This window comes from Zeus faber (genome assembly GCF_960531495.2).
Source record: "Zeus faber genome assembly, chromosome: 17".
NCBI lineage: Eukaryota > Metazoa > Chordata > Actinopteri > Zeiformes > Zeidae > Zeus > Zeus faber.
In genome coordinates this window covers 25,658,780-25,678,483 of record NC_137204.1, presented here as the reverse complement: position 1 = coordinate 25,678,483, position 19,704 = coordinate 25,658,780, and the positions used below count along the sequence as shown (strand labels likewise).

General features: G+C 45.1%; 1 protein-coding gene across 1 annotated transcript in view; it reads left to right on the top strand.

Moving 5' to 3' along the window:
• Positions 1–18,404, top strand: part of stxbp1a (syntaxin binding protein 1a) — a 44,914-nt gene extending 26,510 nt beyond the window's left edge. Inside the window, exons 9-19 of the mRNA XM_080017272.1 lie at positions 1,375–1,505; positions 4,147–4,254; positions 4,466–4,526; positions 5,519–5,584; positions 5,747–5,827; positions 6,520–6,658; positions 7,510–7,619; positions 8,567–8,668; positions 9,185–9,270; positions 10,204–10,358; positions 16,988–18,404. Coding sequence (XP_079873398.1) covers positions 1,375–1,505; positions 4,147–4,254; positions 4,466–4,526; positions 5,519–5,584; positions 5,747–5,827; positions 6,520–6,658; positions 7,510–7,619; positions 8,567–8,668; positions 9,185–9,270; positions 10,204–10,358; positions 16,988–17,070 — 1,122 coding nt within the window. The 3' untranslated portion in view covers positions 17,071–18,404. The remainder of the gene's footprint in view (positions 1–1,374; positions 1,506–4,146; positions 4,255–4,465; positions 4,527–5,518; positions 5,585–5,746; positions 5,828–6,519; positions 6,659–7,509; positions 7,620–8,566; positions 8,669–9,184; positions 9,271–10,203; positions 10,359–16,987) is intronic.
• Positions 18,405–19,704: the final 1,300 nt, after the last annotated feature.

Genomic DNA, 19,704 nt, shown 5'->3' with positions numbered 1-19,704 from the left:
TCTGTTACGCGGTCTATCTGTCCGACTCTATCGTCTCTCGTTCTGTCTGTCGCTCCGTCTGTCTGTCTATCTGTTTGTCTGTCTGTGGCTCTACCCTTGTCTCTCTCTCTGTCTGTCTGTCTGTCTGGTCATCTCTCTATCTTTCTGTCTGTCTCTCTCTCTGTCGCTCTATCTGTCTGTCTCTGTCTGTCTGTCCTTCTATGTGTCTGTCTCTCTCTGTCGCTCTATCTGTCTGTCTCTGTCCTGCTGTCTGTCTCTCTTTCCTTCTGTCTGTCTGTCTGTCTGCCTGTGTGTCTGTCTGTACCTGTCCCTCTGTCTGCCTGTTTGTCTCTGCCTGTCTCTCTCCGTCTCTCTATCTGTCTGTCTGTCTGTTACTCGGTCTATCTGTCCGACTATCGTCTCTCTTTCTGTCTGTCGTTCCGTCCTGATTGTCTATCTGTTTGTCTGTCTGTGCCTCTATCCTTGTCTGCCGTCTGTCGTCCTGATTGTCTGTCTATCTGTCTGTCTATCTTTCTGTCTGTCTCTCTCTCTCCGTCCCTCTATCTGTCTGTCTGTTACTCGGTCTATCTGTCCGACTCTATCGTCTCTCCTTCTGTCTGTCGCTCCGTCTGTCTGTCTATCTGTTTGTCTGTTTGTGGCTCTATCCTTGACTCTCTCTCTGTCTGTCTGTCTGTCTGTCCATCTCTCTATCTTTCTCTCTGTCTCTCTCTCTGTCTGTCTCTGTCTGTCTGTTTGTCTGTCTGTCCTTCTATCTGTCTGTCTCTGTCTGTCGCTTTATCTGTCTGTCTCTGTCTTGCTGTCTGTCTCTCTTTCCTTCTGTCTGTCTGTCTGTCTGTCTGCCTGTGTGTCTGTCTGTCTGTACCTGTCTCTCTGTCTGCCTGTTTGTCTGTCCGCCTGTCTCCCTCTCTCTCTCTATCTGTCTGTCTGTCTGTTACTTGGTCTATCTGTCCGACTATCGTCTCTCTTTCTGTCTGTCGTTCCGTCCTGTCTGTCTATCTGTTTGTCTGTCTGTGGCTCTATCCTTGTCTGTCTGTCTGTTTCTATCTTTCTGTCTGTCTCTCTCTCTCTCTGTCGCTCTATCTGTCTGTCTCTGTCTGTGTTGCTCTATGTCTGTCTGTCTGTCTGTCTCTCTCTCTCTCTCTCTGTCACTCTATCTGTCTGTCTCTGTCTGTCTGTCTGTCCTCCTATATGTCTGTCTCTGTCTGTTGCTCTATCTGTCTGTCCTGCTGTCTGTCTCTCTTTCCTTCTGTCTGTCTGTCCGTCTCTATCTTTCTGTCTGTCTCTCTCTCTGTCGCTCTATCTGTCTGTCTCTGTCCTGCTGTCTGTTTCTCTTTCCTTCTGTCTGTCTGTCTGTCCGCCTGTCTCTCCGCCCAGGGCCCCGACAAGGCTCGGTCCCAGCTGATCATCCTGGACAGGGCCTTTGACCCCGTGTCCCCCGTCCTCCATGAGCTCACCTTCCAGGCCATGGGCTACGACCTGCTTCCCATCGAAAACGACGTCTACAAGTGCGTCCTCCCTGCCCTCGTCCGCTCCTTTAAAGTGGGAATCCGTAACATCATTCAGTGTGGGGGGGGGGGGGGGAATCCCGTGTTTGTTATTTCTTCACCCGGCACTTTATAAGGAACAGCCGTTCAGTGTGTCGGCGTTACGCATGCGCTTTCTGTTGACTCTTTACTTGCTGTCGGTGAAACTGTCCAGTGGCCGAGATCGCAGCGCCTTTTTCCGAACGAGGTCGCTGAGAACAGCGGCCTACAGTGCTGATTTTGGTGGAGCTTTTTTTGTGCTTACTTAGTTATTTTACCTTTTTTTTTTTTTTTTAGGTTAGTCTGAAAGTCCAGAAAATCTAAAGCTCTTTAACAAGAGAGACCTTGACCACTTATTACTGGAATCCTGGTGTGTCTAGCTAGCTTATGACTTTCTTCATTGGCCAACTTGCCATTTTGCCAATTCCTGCAGTTTTAACGGCCAAAAAAAGACATGAATCTTGGAAAATTCTATTGCAGGTTTTGAGAATAGTTTTAAGAATTGTTGCTCCCACCAAAACTCAAAATGCGAAATCCTGGAGGGTCTGATATTCGGGCCAATCGTGGCATTTGGAACGACTGCAAACTGTCAGTGAAGTGGTGTGTGTGGCGGCCACACCACACACACCACATGCAAAATGGAAACACGGTTTGCATATGTGAGCGTAAAAGGTCTGTTTTTTTTTCAAACACTGCTGTTATGTTTAAGCTGTTGGGCTTGTGAGAGGACTTGTATCTCCAGTAGAAACGCTCCCGTGACTATCGATGGGGAACTAGTACGTCTGGTTGATGCAGGGAGCATTATAATGCAGCGCAAACGACATCTTCTGTGTTGGATGACAAGTTCAAACCACTTGGGAATTATAAACGTGTCAATATGAATTTTTAACCCGGGCTGGAATCTCAAAGAGAAAATTAAAGGCAATAAGAGGTTTTTTATTTATTTATTTTTTTACATTTTTATTTTCATTTAGAAAAGTCATTTTTGGGGGGGATTTCTTTCATGTTTGGGTTTTTTTTTTTTTTAGGATTTTTTGTTAACTAGCTGTAGTTAAGTTTTTTTTTTTAATTTTCTATCTATTGTTTCATTTAGGAGGATTTAAATGTATATTTAATACAACACAGACAGTTAATCCTATTATATAATTATAGAACCCAGAATCGCGAGTGTGGCGCCGCCCCTTGAGGCCGCCTGCGTGAGCGCCGCGTGTCGGTTACGCACATTTGAGTATTTTTCCAGCTTATAGAGCTTGTGCGTGAACTTGAAAAAACACCAAAAAACCCCCCAAAAACCCCATGGATCAGAGGAAGAAGTCAAACGGCGGCCGCGCCTCAGAGCGGAGATGAAGGTGAAGGCCAGACGTTCAAAAAGAAAACTGAGTGGAATTTGGAACTTGCGCTCCACCCAAACAGGGACCACGTGATGGATGAGCACTTTAAAAGAGGCCTCGTTTAAAGAGCCGTGGAGTTGTAGCCGCTGCTGCTCAGTGAAGGTGATGATGTCGTCCGAGCACCTTTACCTGGTTTTGTTGTGATGTCATTTAGCCGCTGATTGGTGCTCTCTCTCTATGTCTCTCTGGCCCTCTCCCGCGCTCTTTCTCTCTCTCTCTCCCTCCATCTCTCTTCCCTCTCCCCCCTCTCTCTCTCCCTCCTTTTCTCCCTCTCCCTTTTTCCCGTTCTCTCTCTCCCTCTCTCTCTCTCCATCTCTCTCTCTCCTCCCTCCCTCTCTCTCTCTCTCTCCCTCTCCCCCCTCTCTCCCTCTCTCTCCCTCTCTCTCTCTCTTTCTCTCTCTCCCTCTCTCTCCCTCCTCTCCCTCCCTCTCTCTCTCTTCCCCCTCTCTCTCCTTCCCTCCCTCTCCCTCCCTGTCTCTCTCCCTCCCTCCCTCTCTCCTCTCTCCCTCCCTCTCTCTCCCCCCTCTCTCCCCCCTCTCTCTCCCTCTTCCTCTCTCCTCTCTCTCTCTCCCTCTCTCCCTCCCTTTCTCCCTCTCTCTCCCCCCTCTCTCTCCCTCTCTCTCTCTCTTTCTCTCTCTCCCTCTCTCTTCCCTCTCCCTCCCTCTCTCTCTCTTCCCCCTCTCTCCTTCCCTCCCTCTCCCTCCCTGTCTCTCTCCCTCCCTCCCTCTCTCTCTCTCTCTCTCTCCCTCCCTCTCTCTCTCCCCCCTCTCTCCCCCCCTCTCTCTCCCTCTTCCTCTCTCTCTCTCTCTCTCCCTCTCTCCCTCCCTTTCTCCCTCTCTCTCCCTCCCTCTCCCTCCCTCTCTCTTCCCCCTCACTCTCATTCCCTCCCTCTCCCTCCCTGTCTCTCTCCCTCCCTCCCTGTCTCTCTCCCCCCCCCCCCTCTCTCTCTCTCTCTTCCTCCCCCCCTCCCACTCCCCCCTCTCTCTCTCCCTCCCTCTCTCTCCCTCTCTCTCTCCCTCCCTTTCTCCCTCTCCCTTTTTCCCTTTCTCTCCCTCCCTCTCTCTCTCTCCATCTCTCTCTCTCCCTCCCTCCCTCTCTCTCTTCCTCCCCCCCTCCCTTCCCTCCTCTCCCTCCCTCTCTCTCTCTCTCTCTCTCTCTGTATTCGCTCTTCGCTGCGCTCACGGATGTTTCCGTCTCCGCCCCTTTCTCTCCCCCCTGTCCTCGTCCTCCAGGTATGAGACCAGTGGCATGGGCGACTCCCGTGAGAAGGAGGTTCTCCTCCACGAGGACGACGACCTGTGGGTCGGCCTGAGGCACAAACACATCGCCGAGGTCTCCCAGTGAGTGCGTCCCCCCTCCGCTCTCAGAGCCGTCGCCGCCTTTCTCAAACGCACGTTCCCTCGCCCGTCAGATCTCAGAGAGAACATAAAACGGACGCCGAAAAAGGCCGAGTGGAGCGCGGCGGCCCCGCGCGGGATTTTTCGTTCACCGTAAAAAGAGTCCAGCTGGTCGCCGTGGCCGCAGCTGAGCTTCCTGGTTTTGTGCTTTCAGGGAGGTGACACGACAGCTGAAGGAATTCTCCGCCAGCAAGAGGATGAACACCGGAGAGAAGGTGAGGTGGAGGAGGAGGTGGAGGAGGACAAGGAGGAGTGGAGGTGGAGGAGGAGGAGGAGGAGGAGTGGAGGTGGATCAGGAGGACGAGGAGTGGAGGTGGAGGAGGAGGATGAGGAGTGGAAGTGGAAGAGGTGGAGGAGGATGAGGAGGAATGGAGGTGGAGGAGGACGAGGAGTGGAGGTGGAGGGGGTGGAGGAGGATGAGGAGGAGTGGAGGTGGAGGAGGAGGACGAAAAGTGGAGGTGGAGGAGGAGGACGAGGAGGAGTGGAGGTTGAGGAGGAGGAGGAGGAGTGGAGGTGGATCAGATGGACGAGGAGTGGACTAGGAGGATGAGGAGGAGTGGAGGTGAAGGAGGAGGATGAGGAGTGGAGGTGGAGGAGTGGAGGTGGAGGAGGTGGAGGAGGATGAGAAGGAGCGGAGGTGGAGGAGGACAAGGAGTGGAGGTGGAGGAGGTGGATGAGGAGGAGTGGAGGTGGAGAAGGAATACGAGGAGTAGAGGTGGAGGAGGAGGACAAGGAGGAGTGGAGGTGGAGGAGGATGAGGAGTGGAGGTGGAGGAGTGGAGGTGGAGGAGGAGGACGAGGAGGAGTGGAGGTGGAGGAGGTGGAGGAGGAGGAGGAGTGGAGGGGGAGGAGGTGGAGTGGAGGTGGAGGAGGAGGACGAGGAGGAGTGGAGAGGGAGAGTTTTTAATTAACAAAATTAAAAACTATAAATATGTGTGTCAATATATTTTTTTACTTGCCTTGAAGGCCTCATTTAATCATTTTATTACTTTAATGTTTCTTATATGTTCATTTGTATTGTTATTTATTTACTTTCATTTTGAATGGCTAGAGATGCTTCAGGGTTTGAACCAAAGTCGTAATCACGGTTGGAAATCATCTTGAATTGAATGTTTTTAATTATTGGGTGTTTTTAATTATTGAATGTTTTGAATCGTTGAATGTTTTCAATCATTGAATGTTTTAATTACATATTTCTTTCCCACCAGACCACGATGAGGGACCTCTCCCAGATGCTGAAGAAGATGCCTCAGTACCAGAAGGAGCTCAGCAAGGTGTGTCTGTGTGTAGTGTGTGTGTCTGTGTGTAGTGTGTCTGTGTGTAGTGTGTGTGTCTGTGTGTAGTGTGTCTGTGTGTAGTGTGTGTGTCTGTGTGTAGTGTGTGTGCGTGCGTGCGTTTGTGTGTAGACTGACCGGGCGTGTGTCCTTCTCCGTCAGTACTCCACCCACCTGCAGCTGGCTGAGGACTGCATGAAGCACTACCAGGGAACAGTGGACAAGCTCTGCCGTGTGGAGCAGGTACAAGGGAGGAGGAGGGAAGAAGAGTGAATACAGTACAATGAAATACAATAAAATATAATAGAATACAATAAAATGCAATATAATACAATACAATACAATAGAATGCAATAGAATACAATAAAATGCAATATAATACAATAAAATACAATAGAATACAATAAAATGCAATATAATACAATAGAATACAATAAAATGCAATATAATACAATAGAATACAATAGAATACAATAGAAACAGAAACAGACTAGAACATGACATAATAGATGTAACATTGTTGAATGGAAGAAAATAGAATGTGCATCTGAATAGAGAGGAATGAAATTAAGCAGAATAGAATAAAATACAACCTGCATTTGAACAGAGTGACGTGTGAAGCTGATCTATTTTAAAAACGTAGAATAGAAAAGAACAAACAGGTTCTGCTCAGTTCAGTTGCCAAGAGGCTGGATCTGTCGGACACAAGTAACTAGTAAAGAGTAACTAGTAATGAGTAACAAGTGATAAGTAAATAGTAATGAGTAACCAGTAATTAGTAACTAATTGCTAGTAATTAGTATCAAGTAACAAGCAGTGACTAACTAGTAATAAGTAACTAGTAAATCGTATCTAATAACTAGCAATGACAAACTAGTAATTAGTAACTAGCAACCTGCAAGTGTCAGTGCTCCTGAGCTGCCCCCCTGTGGCAGGACCTGGCCATGGGAACAGACGCTGAGGGGGAGAAGATCAAGGACCCCATGAGGGCCATCGTGCCCATCCTGCTGGACGCCAACGTCACCACGCACGACAAGATCCGCATCATCCTGCTCTACATCTTCCTGAAGAACGGTGAGGAGGCGCCATAACCAGTGACCAATGACCAGTGACCAATGACCAATGACCAATTACCAATGACCAATAACCAATGACCAATGACCAATAACCAATGACCAATAACCAATGACCAATAACCCAGCCAATAACCAATGACCAATGACCAATAACCCAGCCAATAACCTGCAATCACAGGAAATGCTGAAACTTGGAAAAGTGTGGATGTAAAATGGCTGCCGTTGGCTGCTGTCGTTACCGTATTTGATTTTACGTTTTTGTATATTACTGACGAACTGAAACTAGAGTGATGTGACTTTTATGCTTTTCCCAATTAAAACATAAAAAAAAAAAAAAAGCTAATGACTCTGAAATGGGTGACAAGAGACCCCACGTCGATGCCGGCTGGTGTACGTCCATATTGACAAAGTGACAACGTGCGGTGAAACCAGCAGAAGGGAGAGAACACACAACACACGGACAAACAAAGAGTCTTCCTCCCCAGCTTAACGATTCATGAGATAAAACTAATAAACCAGCAGCTTTAGTTTGGTGACCGTAGCTGTAAAAACAGTCACAGCAGGTAAAATGCATAAGCAATATATTCAGAAGGATATCTAAAATGTTGAATTTTGGGTGCATGGATACAAAGACAAAATTGTGTCATCTGGACGATTTAGTGTTTTTTACTTTACCTGTGAGGACCGCTCTCCGGATTGACCATTTCTTTGGTTTAGAAGTGATCCAGAAACGTGCGTCCTCCCTTTGATACCAGTACATTAATGTGTGTGTGTGTGTGTGTGTGTGTGTGTGTGTGTGTGTGTGTGTGTGTGTGTGTGTGTGTGTGTGTGTGTGTGTGTGTGTCCCAGGCATCACGGAGGAGAACCTGAACAAGCTGATCCAGCATGCCCAGATCCCTCCTGAGGACAGTGAGATCATCACCAACATGGCCAACCTGGGAGTGCCCATCATCACAGACGTGAGAGACGCTCCGGGGGCCTTGTCCACGTCCATTTTTCTGAAACCCCCCCCCCCCCCGCTTCCCCAAAAATCCTGACCGCACCCAACTTTTTAAAAGGCTCACATGAGCACGGCAGGCCAGCAGGGGGCGATACTACGTCCTCAAACTTGGAGAACCTGAGGAGCATGCGGCGTACGCCGTTCCTAAAAAAAACCACTTTTTTTTTTACCAAAAGCTTAGTTTCCTGTTCCTAAAATGTGTGGATGGGAGGCCAAAACGCAGAGAAAATACTATATTTTAAAAAATATCTGTGGTTTTGGGTCCTCTATCTCCGTCCCCAGGCACCATTTTCTCGTGAAACATCGTTTTTTTCACAAATTTCTCTTTTTTTTTGTCTTTGTATTATTTTTTTACTTTGTATTTATTTATTTATTTTTATTTTTTTGTGAAGTGCTTGAGTTACATCACCTGTATGAATTGTGCTATGGAAATACAGTTAATTATAATAATAATAATAATTATTATTATTATTATTATTATTATTATTATTATTATTATTATTATTATTATTATTATATATTTATGTATTATGATTAATATTATTATTACTATTATTATTACTATATTATTATTATTATTATTATTATTATTATATATTTATGTATTATTATTACTATTATTATTACGATTATTATTACTATATTATTATTATTATTATTATTATTATTATTATTATTATTATTATTATTATTATTATTATTATTAATAATAATAATAATAATAATAATAATATATATATATATTTTATTATTATTATTCTCCTTTCTCCTTATTATTATGAATTTAAATTATTATTACCATTATTACTTTTATTTTCTATTATTATTATTATTATTATTATTCACTTCTACCTCTCACTTTCTCTGCTGTTTAAATGACATTGTCTTGAATGATCGCCTCCACAGTCGACACTTCGCCGAGGAAAGAAGTTGGACAGGAAGGAGCGCGTGAGCGAACAGACCTACCAGCTGTCCCGCTGGACACCCCTGGTCAAGGACATCATGGAGGTGGGTCTATGTGTGTGTGTGTGTGTTTGAGAGAGAGAGAGAGAAAGAGATAATGTGGATGGTTGTGTTGTATCCGAATAACAAGCATCCTAATTATTATTTATACTGCATAGTATTGCATTTAGTATATTCTGTATATTTTTACATGTATACAAATATACAAACTATACAAAAGGTTTATGTTTTTCTAATTCTGAAAATAAGAAATGTAATTTACTGACAATCTGTGTCTTGATCTGAGTATATTAAAGAGGATGTCCTATTCATTTCAACATACACCGGCTTTTCTGTTTTGGGCTGTTGACTATTTGTATTTGCCATTTATTTTATTCTATTTTATTACATTTTAATAAAAAAAAAGTATTATTCTCCTTTCATTCTCTCAGATTTTCTTTCCGACTGTTTAGACTGTGTGAAACACGTCAAGCCTCACCGTGACACATTCCCAGCCAACTGCAGCGTGTGTGCTGTATTGCTGCTGATCTGTGTTTTTCTGTGTGATTGGTCCGTCTCCAGGATGCTATCGACGATAAGCTGGACACCAAGCACTACCCTTACATCTCCACCCGCTCTTCTGCTTCCTTCAGCACCACTGCAGTCAGGTACACACACACACACACACACACACACACACACACACACACTTTCAGGATGTATGTAACTGATACTACTGCATATGCATATTAACACATGCACGGCAGGTGTGGTCCTGCAGTATCTAGATTACAAAGACGGAGGCGACGCAGCTCGTAGATCAATAGTCATTTGTGCATGGGGGGTGGGGGTGACAGATCAGTACGCTGCCAGAAGGAGGGCGATCAGAGGGGAGCCGTTAATGGCTGAAAGGAGTGCGCAGCCGCAAGGAGGAGCAAGGACAAGGCAACGACAAAGCCATGACGGAGGCTTCTGTGCGGCGCCGAACGAGGGTCAGAGCTTCCATAGATCCCCGGTCGGGGTGTGATGGCAAAAGGGGCGTGTGTGTGTGTGTGTGTGTGTGTGTGTGTGTGTGTGTGTGTGTGTGTGTGTGTGTGTGTGTGTGTGTGTGTGTGTGTGTGTGTGTGCGTGCGTGCGTGCGTGCATGTAGTGCGTATTGATCTGACACCGGATCTCCTTCTGTTAAAAACGCAGCACAGCTCCCACTCGGCTCCCCTCCCCCACACGGCATCCAGCTCTCCCTGCGTTGCATCAGTCATTTCCAAAAAAAAAAAACCCAGCAAACATCCAACACGCTACGTGGTTCCATCAGGTGACCAAGTGTGACACAAACTGATACCTTAACTACTCTACTACTACTACTACAAAGAGTGAAAACAATCGCCTTCTATATCAGTATCTAATTCAGGTTCCTTATTATGTCATCATGTAATGGATAACTGTAATAAGGAATCAGGATAAGATAACGACCTGTTATCTTACTCAGGTTCCTATCCAATGTGTGTCGTTACCTAATTCCGGTTTCCTACGACGTCGTTGTGTAATTCATATCCTCCGGCCTCTCGCTGTCTAATTCCGGCCTTTCCTCCCTGCCCCGGCAGTGCCCGCTACGGCCACTGGCACAAGAACAAGACTCCCGGGGAGTACCGCACCGGGCCTCGCGTGATGGTGTTCATCATCGGGGGCGCGTCCTTCAGCGAGATGCGCTGCGCCTATGAGGTCACGCAGGCCAATGGGAAGTGGGAGGCCATTATCGGTGAGTGCCCCGAACGGGAGGAGGGCCTCGCCCCAGGGCGGGGGCCCCCCGAGAGAGAGAGCGACGGCGGGAAGGGACGGAGGGGAAGGGGTGTGAAGGAGGGACGACGGGGGCGGACCTGGGGCGGCGGGGGTCGCAGCCGCGAGCGGTAGACGTCGATTTCCCCGAAGCGATGTTCAGGGGGCGGGTGAGACAGGTGGGGTGTGAGGAGGGAAGGGTCCCACGCCCGCAGGGAGAGGGTGACTGCAGGGCCTCGGGTGACATTTTGGCGGTAAGGACTCTCCGTGAGAGGCAAGACGATCTGATCTGACACCCGCGTTGAAACCCAAATCTGTCGACTTAAAAGGCTTTTCCTCTTTCCCAATGAGAGTTTTCTTGAATCAAGTAGCGCTGTCTTGAAGCCAGCCGTGAGGTATGCTACTGCTTGATACGGAACTGCATGATATTCAAAGACCTGCTTCAAGAAAACCCTGCGGCGGAATAAAGTCGAAACTAGCTCAAAGCACCGATCGCTTCATTGACTGAGTGGGATCCACCTTTATCAGGGTTTTTATGACTTATGAATATGTATAATTATCATTAGACCGGTTTGACGCTCCGCTGGCGTCACGTTGGCTTCTTCCACGGTTTCCCCCAGAGGGACTCCGGTCCCGACGACCGACTTGACCGACGGACTGACTGACTGATGTTCAACGGTCAACGTGGGCTCAGACACGAGGGGAAAAATGCTTTTGCTCATTTCTATAACTGAATGACTTTGTTTAATTTTTGTGAGTGTTTTAAGTCAAGGAGGGTCATTTCTGGGAAGCCGGTTAAAGGTATTTAACCCAACTTTGCTCAGTCACGCTGACCTGCAGATGCCGGACCACGAGTCAAGCCAGGAGTCCAGACTCGCACGGGGCTGCATATTATTGCCGCACATTATGAATTAAATAAAAAAATGTTGAAACTCTGTTAAAGGAACGTAGCTACAGATAGATCGGTGCCACCTCGGAGTAAAATATTTTAGCCTTTTGTTTCGTTTTTTTTTGTCATTCCCCGGTGTAGTGTGTAAATTCATTGTTTTGCAGTCAGTCCGTGTTCTCAGCGAGGGGCGACAGCTTGTCCCGCTAGCTTGTGTTGTGCTCTGCTTCCGCTGCCAACCTGTTTTTTGTCTCTTTAAAAACTGTTGTCTTTGACTTGCAGCCACGCCGTGTCTTTTTCTGTCTCTGTTCGTCCCCGTTTTGATGCTTGTGTGGATGGAAGTGTCTCTGTGCTGGTGTGTCAAATTGTTCTGGTGTGTGTGTGTGTGTGTGTGTGTGTGTGTGTGTGTGTGTGTGTGTGTGTGTGTATGTGTGTGTGTGTGTGTGTGTGTGTGTGTCTGTGTGTGTGTGTGTGTGTGTGTGTGTGTGTGTGTGTGTGTGCTTGTGTGTGTGTGTGTGTGTGTGTGTGTGTGTGTGTGTGTGTGTGTCTGTGTGTGTGTGTGTGTGTGTGTGTGTGTGTGTGTGTGTGTGTGTGTGTGTGTGTGTGTGCTTGTGTGTGTGTGTGTGTGTGTGTGCAGGCACGTTGGAACTTCCGTATATTTTGGGAAAAGGATGTGCCACACAGTCTGGAAATAAAGGCAAAAAAGATGGGCACTGCCTTATGTTTACAGTACGCAGTTGGTTAATAGGTAATAAGTAGGCATCATTATCTCCAATATTTAGAAACAATAGTCGGTAATTTGCGTGTAATTCAATAAGTTAGTCACTAAATATGTCTTTGTTTATTATAAGGATCCCCATTTGCCCCTAGACGCCTAGATGGCCACCAAGACAACATTACTCTCACACAATAGCATCAAAAGTGACAAAAACATGTAAGAAAACATAAACAAAACAATAATGAACATGTGGGCGCCGCATAATACAGAGTGGAATTGTCCGCATACTAAGCCAAGCTAGCCTGTCCAGTGGCAGAAGGGAAATGGAAAAGAGGAGGGGGCCCAAGCTGCTCCCCTGGGGCACACCACTTCAGCTGTCTGCCGCTGGACAGGCTGTCGATAATATAAACTCCACATCAGCTTGTCATTTATTTTTATTAGATTTCATGGAATGTACCCCAGCGTTCGTTCAGGGGCATTGGCGTTGCGGCCACCAGAGCAGGCAGCGCCGGAAATGGCAATTCAGATGTTTTGAACGATGCTGCGTCCCAGTGCGCTAAGGGAATTCCCCGTCCTTGTGTGTGGAAGGATGCTATTAAAAAGTATGTCAAATGTGTATAAGTTGAAAGCAAGAGAATTTAAACTGAAAATTTGTTTTTTTTTTATTAAGATTTAATAAAATAAGACGAAAATAAAGGGTTGCACACACTAAGCGCCCCAACTTCCACCGTGCCTGTGTGTGTTTCTGCATGTGAGGTGGGTGCAGCGACTGGCTTTGTCTGAACCCTTTTCTTTGATGACTGCAGAGAGATGTGGAGGAAATGAGAGAGAGAGAGAGAGAGAGAGAGAGAGAGAGAGAGAGAGAGAGAGACTGATGGCGGGGCTTGGCATGTGCTGAGAAACGAGTGGTGAAGCCGCCCTCTCTTCCTCCGCAGGTTCCACCCACACGCTCACCCCCACCAAATTCTTAACGGACCTGCAGCACCCCGACTTCCGAGAGTCCACTAGGGTGTCCTTTGAGGACCCAGACCCCTCAGACGAGTGAGGCAGAGTGAGATTGTGGAGGGAGGGAGAGAGAATTCACACTGAACAAAAGTAAAGGCAGCCGCTCAAAAGAAGCCCTTTCTGAAGCCTCACAGCACAAGGGCTTCCTTTTTTTCCGTATCTTTCCTTTTTTATTCTTATATATTATAACACTCAGCACCGCTTTCCGTTTTTTTTTTCCGTATTTTCCTTCTTTATTTCAATCTATTATAACACTCAGCACCGTTTTCCGTAACTCCACCCTCCCCTTACCTCCAGGGATGGGGGTCGGCTCAGCGCATGGACCACTCTCTCTCTTTTGGCTTCACTCCACTAACTGTTGGGTGACCACAATGTCAACTCCTGGTCTCCAAATCTAATTTGCCTGCCTGGTGGGGACCCACTTGTCTGGGACCTACCGCACCTGGTGGGGACCCATACAGTAGGCACCGATTCATGTTTCTGCCGGTGGGTGCCAAGCGGACAGGGCACGGGGAAGCACAGCGGAGCGGAGATTCGGAGATCGCCCACCGATCACTCCCTCTCCATGCGTAACGTGGAATGCGCAATTTGCGCCTCCGTCTTCCTCTCCCACTCCCTCCTTTTCTCGTGGGCGCTCGAAACTTCTCGGCACAATCGGCGCCCACGGGGGAACCTGCCGTGCCATGTACCGGTGCCTTTGGAGACGAGTGGCCATGTCTCGTGGGGATCGTGACCCCATCCCTGCCGCCCGCTCCTCCCATCATCTCAGGCTGGGTGGATTAAATCGCCCCATCGACGCCCGACCCCAGGGCGCCCTTTCCACTTGTCTCACGCTCACAAGCCTGCTCCCAGAATTCATTTCTGTCCAGAGCAGATTTAATCTACCCGCGAAATCCATTTCAATGTTTTTTTTTTTTTAGGTTTTATGTTAGTTTGTACTGTTTTAATTACTTTTCTAATCAACCCCCAAACGCCTTCCCCAAAGTCACCCCTATTTTTTATTTTTATTTTTATTATTATAATTTTTTTTTTTACAGTTTCTTTCAGGGTAGGTCCATGAGTTGATGCTGGATTTCAAAGAAGGATTTTCACACATTTTGTCCTTCTTTATTTCTTTGCTCTGAATCCTCTTGACTGCCTCCTGCTTTCCTCCACGTCACTCGATCTCAGCTCGCCATCACATGCTTACATGGCCCACGGCTCGTCGGCAGAGATGGCAAGACAGGAGCAATAGATTTCCCCCATCTTTGAATTACGTCGTAGAGCGGTGATGCACTAGGGGATTCTGTGGGAGCAACGCAATGTGGACAATATGTAATCAGAAGTATTATTTATGTCTTTATTTAGATATGTATTTATTTATTTCATCCATCATTTATTTATTTATTTATTTTATCGATTATTTATGTCTTTATTTTGGTATTTATTTATTCATTTCATGTATTGTTTATGTATTTATTTATTTGATGTATTATTTATGTCTTTATTTAGGTATTTATTTATGCATTTCATTTATTGTTTATGTATGTATTTATGTATTCAATTAATAAATGTAATATTATTACAATAATAATAATAATAATAATAATAATAATAATAATAATGAAAATAATTTAAGAAATTAACATTTTTATTTATCCATTTTATTTATCCATCCATCATTATTATTATTATTATAATAATAATTATTATTATTAGTAGTAGTAGTAGTAGTATTTTATTTTTGTTTTTATTTTTTTATGTGGTTCAATTTACTGTACTGTTCATTACTGGTTCATCACCTATCAGATGTTGCCAATTTAAAAAAAGTTCCCCTGTGCATCACTGCATTCACGGTTGGGATAAAACCGCCGAAGTGCTTCTCTGCTGACAGTCTGGGAATGTAACCGAATTCCACCTGATATGCTTTAGCACCGAGAAAAAAGACCCCACAAAACCAACAAAAAGATGCCTCCCCACTCATGCAGCCGCACCTATTCCCCGACGCGCCGTCCCCTCATGCTGGATGAAACCAACTTCATTTTTACCCCAAATCATTACTCACATTGATCAGCATTAGAAGCACAGGGCGTATAACAGGGTCAGATACACGAACGCACATACTGAGAATGCAGCAAAGCTGTGTAAGCTGTCTACATGATTCTGAGGTAACACGGTATTATTTATCTCTGTATTTGGATATATATATATATATATATATATATACTGTATATATATAATATTTTTACACACATTTACAGCTGTAACGTTTGCTTACTGACAGTTTTCCCTGCACATAAGAGTCACATCCATGTCATTCTCAACTAATCTGCTAAAGCGATATCGTTTCCAAATCAAACATTTTGGTTGTTATGCTTTCCGAGCGTCTCGGCAGCGCAGTATGGATGCCCCCGCGCATACTGCCGCATTCCCAAAAGACGGGCCATTCCTCCCTCTTTCTTTTTTTCCCACACTAAAACCAAGTGTGATTCACGGTCGTTGTTGCCCTTGCGTTGTTTCTGGGCCGCAGAGGCTCCACAAAGCTGTGTGTTTTGGGACCCCTCCCTTTTCGGGGGGGGCGGGGCGGGGCGGGGTGGGGACAGGAGAGAAGCAGGTGAGGCCCGGTCCAACGTTGCCTCGTGCGACCAGTGTTCACCCACCACACCCACCCACCCCACCCACCCCGCACCTCCACCCGCGATGCCTGCGCCGCCATAGTGACCCGGCTGGAGAGGGACTCGCCTCTTTCTCTCCCGTGCCTCCCCGAGCTTTGGCTTTCGGTCCGGGGCGCTTCCGGCGCCCGTCCGCTTTCGGCTCCGATTCCAATTCCGATTTTCCGTTTGCGAGGCGCGGTAAATACAAATCGTCATTTCTGGAAGAAACACGCAGCTTTGACACGGAAACAAAACAACGAGAAACACCCAAACACTGTTGGATACGTTGGTGCAGGGGAGTAAATCCAAACTTTGTCTTGTTTACCATTAGAAGGTGTTTGTTTCCTTCCAAGATGGGGGTAAGCCATCTGTGCAGTACACTTCATAGTTTGGATAAACAATATATATATATATATATTTAGATATAATATTTTTTTTTAACAAATGTTTGGTTTACTCCACTGCTGCACCTTTTGAATTTCACTATGTATGAAATGTGTCTTCAGCTGTTGAACAGTTTCGACTCGTTCCAGTGTCATCAGGGTCGTAGCGTTGCCACTTGTGCATTTTCATTTATATTCACATTTATAGTGGTGTTTGTGCTTTAAATTTGGGTTTTAGTTTTCATGATCACCTTAAAGGGGAATACCACCTACTTTGGGCAATAAAATGTACTGTTCTAGCGACTTCCTCTCATTACCTAACTTGGCTTGGATGTGAATGCCCTTATTGGGAGTCCCACCTTCCCTGGCTCAGTTGATAGGTGGGAATTGTTTCCACATAACAACTCGGGGAAGTGAAGTTTTGGCCATTTTAAGGCTGAATATGAGTGGTATTCCCCCTTTTAACATAGTAAATATCTGCTTTTCCCCCCAGTAATATTAAAAGTATCACCGGAAATATTAGTCGGGTGGTATTTATAGTATTTATATTGTTTATAATATTTATAGTATTTAGAATATTCATAGTATTTATAATATTTCAGCCTCTTGCTTCATGCATCACTGTGGTGGAAATGCTTCCAGGTTGCAGTTTCATCATGTGGTCACCCATTCGTGTGCTTCAAAAATCACAAGAGTTCGGCTGCACAAGCCACAGCCTGTCGAGGATGCAAGTGTTATTCGAGGCTAAAGTTTTAATTGCTGGCGAGAGGCAGCTTTCCAAAACCTTTCCAAACATGAGCCATCTCCAAGCACCCTGGCCGCTCAAAGAGCTGAAAACACATTTTTTTTTTTCCTTGTCCCTTGTCTTGGATGACGCCTGTTTTAGGGACGCATCTGACGCCGGTGTGTGTGTGTGTGTGTGTGTGTGTGTGTGTGTGTGTGTGTGTGTGTGTCTGACTTTCTGCGTGCACGTGTCCGTCTCTCCAGGATCGACTCACATCTTCACCCCCACTAGTCTCCTGGAGCAGCTCAAGGCCATGAACAAGCCCGACGAGGAGGTGACGAGCTAAAGTCCACGTCCCAAAGCCCCAAAAACCCCAAACCCCAAAAATCCCCCATTAACGGTGTATGCATCTTGCTCGAGACAAAGAAGAAAAAAAAAAAGAGACATCTTAAATACAAAAAAAAAAATCTATATGTTGCAACAAAGAATTTTAAGAAAAGAAATCATCGCAAGTATTCTCCTGTTTTACAATGGATGCAAATAAATACGTAGGAAAAAAAAAAACGTATTTAAAGGGGTTTAAACAAGATCGAAAGAAAGAAAAAAAAAAGGCCATTTTAAAACGGAAAGAAATACCAAAATGTCATATTGTATGCTATGATCACCTGCTATGATGTGTAAAAGGTAGAGACTTGTGTGTTTTTATTTTTTAAAGGTTAGTGGGCGGAGGGAGGCGGAGGAGGGTGGCGGTGCAGTGAAATCATATCAAGCGACAAGATGCAATATTAATAATAGTAATAATAACGATTATGATCACAATGATTCATTTGCATAGGGTTTAAAAGAGTACTTGCCATATTTGATATGTTTGTGTTATGGTAGCATGCTTGGACTTTTTTCGTGTGGACAGTCGCTGTGTTACGTATTTCGGTGTGCGGACGCTGTGGAGGAACGGGATCCGGCTCCCAAATAATCCAGGAGCGTCCCCGTCGCTTTGGGCGACGACAGGTTACGACGGTGTCGATCAGAAGCTTGACTGCAAAAAAAAAAAAAAAAAAAAAAAGCAGAAATAATAACAAAGCCAGAGTCATCCCTCCTCCTTCTCCTCCTCCGGCCGCGAGACTGCAAGTATTTACTCACCATGAAAACCCCTTCTTTTTTTATTTTTATTTTTTTTTTGTTGCCTTTTCGATTATTATCGAATTTTCATTTTTATAATTTTTCTGGAAGATTTCTCGTTTTTTTTTTTTAGTGTGGGAAAAAAAAAAACGGCCGCTGCTTGCAAGATATTTAAGAGAAATAATGTCTAAAGGGGCCGGGTGTATTTCAGTATTGTATCCTGTCCTATCATCGGTTAGTGAACTGTTCAACGGGGCCGTGCTCTGAGTCGTGTCGTGTCGATCCATGCGTTGCTGTTTTAGCGTCTCACTGTCCACTGGTGATATTTCTGACTGTGAAGTAGTGAAACATTTCCTTTTAAAAGTAACGAAAAAAAACAAAAAAAAACAAAAACTAAATTGCCAATGTGAAGCCACTGTGTCCGTGATGTTTTAGCTGTAGCCGTAAGTGGTCAAACCGGGGGAAACTTATATCGATATTTATTTTCTTTGTCTGACAACTGATTTCCTCCTCCGGTGCAATGTCTCAAAAAAATAAAAATAAAATCCTCCCAATGCTGAATGGCTTTTTAATCCCCCGTTTTTTACTTTTTATTATTTCCCTCCACCCCCCCCCCTCTCTCTCTCTCTCTTTCCCGGCCAAAAGTTGTATATTGCACTATGCGTTTTCTGTGATGCAAACGCTTGCCTTTGTGGTTTTTTTTTTTTTCTATTATTTCTGGGTTTTTTTGCCGTTGTATAGGATTCCCCCGTCGATCCCGATGCATTTATATGGAAATTATTTCTCTTGAGAGGGAGGAAAAAAATAATAAAATTACTGCTAAATTAAAACATTAAGTCTGTCCCAAACCTGTTTTAACTTATCGGGGTTCTATGTTTGCGAGTGTTGAAGCACAAACAATACTTCCATATGTTCCTATGTACCAAGGCTGTCTAATAAATTGGCTTTCATTACAAGGACGCGCGCCTCCCCCTTTTTACTGTCCAACCAGCAAATCAAAGTCGGAAATTCCAGGTTAAGATGAGGGAAATTTTTAATGGTGAGATATCTGATTCACCCTTTCATTCGTGTTTCATGAAGCGGCAGACATCCAAAAAAAAAAAATAATAATAAAAAATAAATGTTGATCAAGGCGAGGACATAATCAGAGGTTGTACAAAAGGACCAATAAGAAAAATGTACAAAATAGTCAAAAATTGTAGAAAAAAAAAAAAAAAAAGTTATTAGTTATTGCTACAAAAATAGAAAGTTAATAATAAAAATTATATACATATATTTATATATATATATATGTGGTAACTTGACATTTTGTGGTCATTCCCGAACTGTTTATCTACAAGATAAGAGGAGGGGGCTATTTAATTGATGTGGTTACAACCAGCACAGCTGATTTACAACAACTAAGACGACTCTACAACGACAGTGAAGCCTCATTTTTAAACAAAACACAAAAAGAAAAACCCGACACAATCCCCAACTTGAGCGGTCGACGCGTTACGCCTCGGATAACGAGGAGGCCGGCCATTCCCTTGTGTAAACAGAGGCAGAAATGTTCCTTCCCTTTAATCACATTTTCCAAGCGTACAAAAAAAACCCAAAAAATAAAACAGAAATATAAGAAACGTCATCGACTTAAAAATGAAGACTTCGCCCTGAGAATGAAGAGAAGCCGACTTTGCGCCGCGGCTGGTGGAGGTGGCACGGGGCCGGTCGTAGTGGCGTGTACGTTGAAATACCTCCTCGTACAGTTACACCACCTGGATGGATGGATGACGATGTGTGACATCACTCCCTCAAGGGACCGTCCCTTGAATGTCAAGGTCAAACCGCGCGCCCTGCGCCGCCCGGTTGGAGAGCCGAC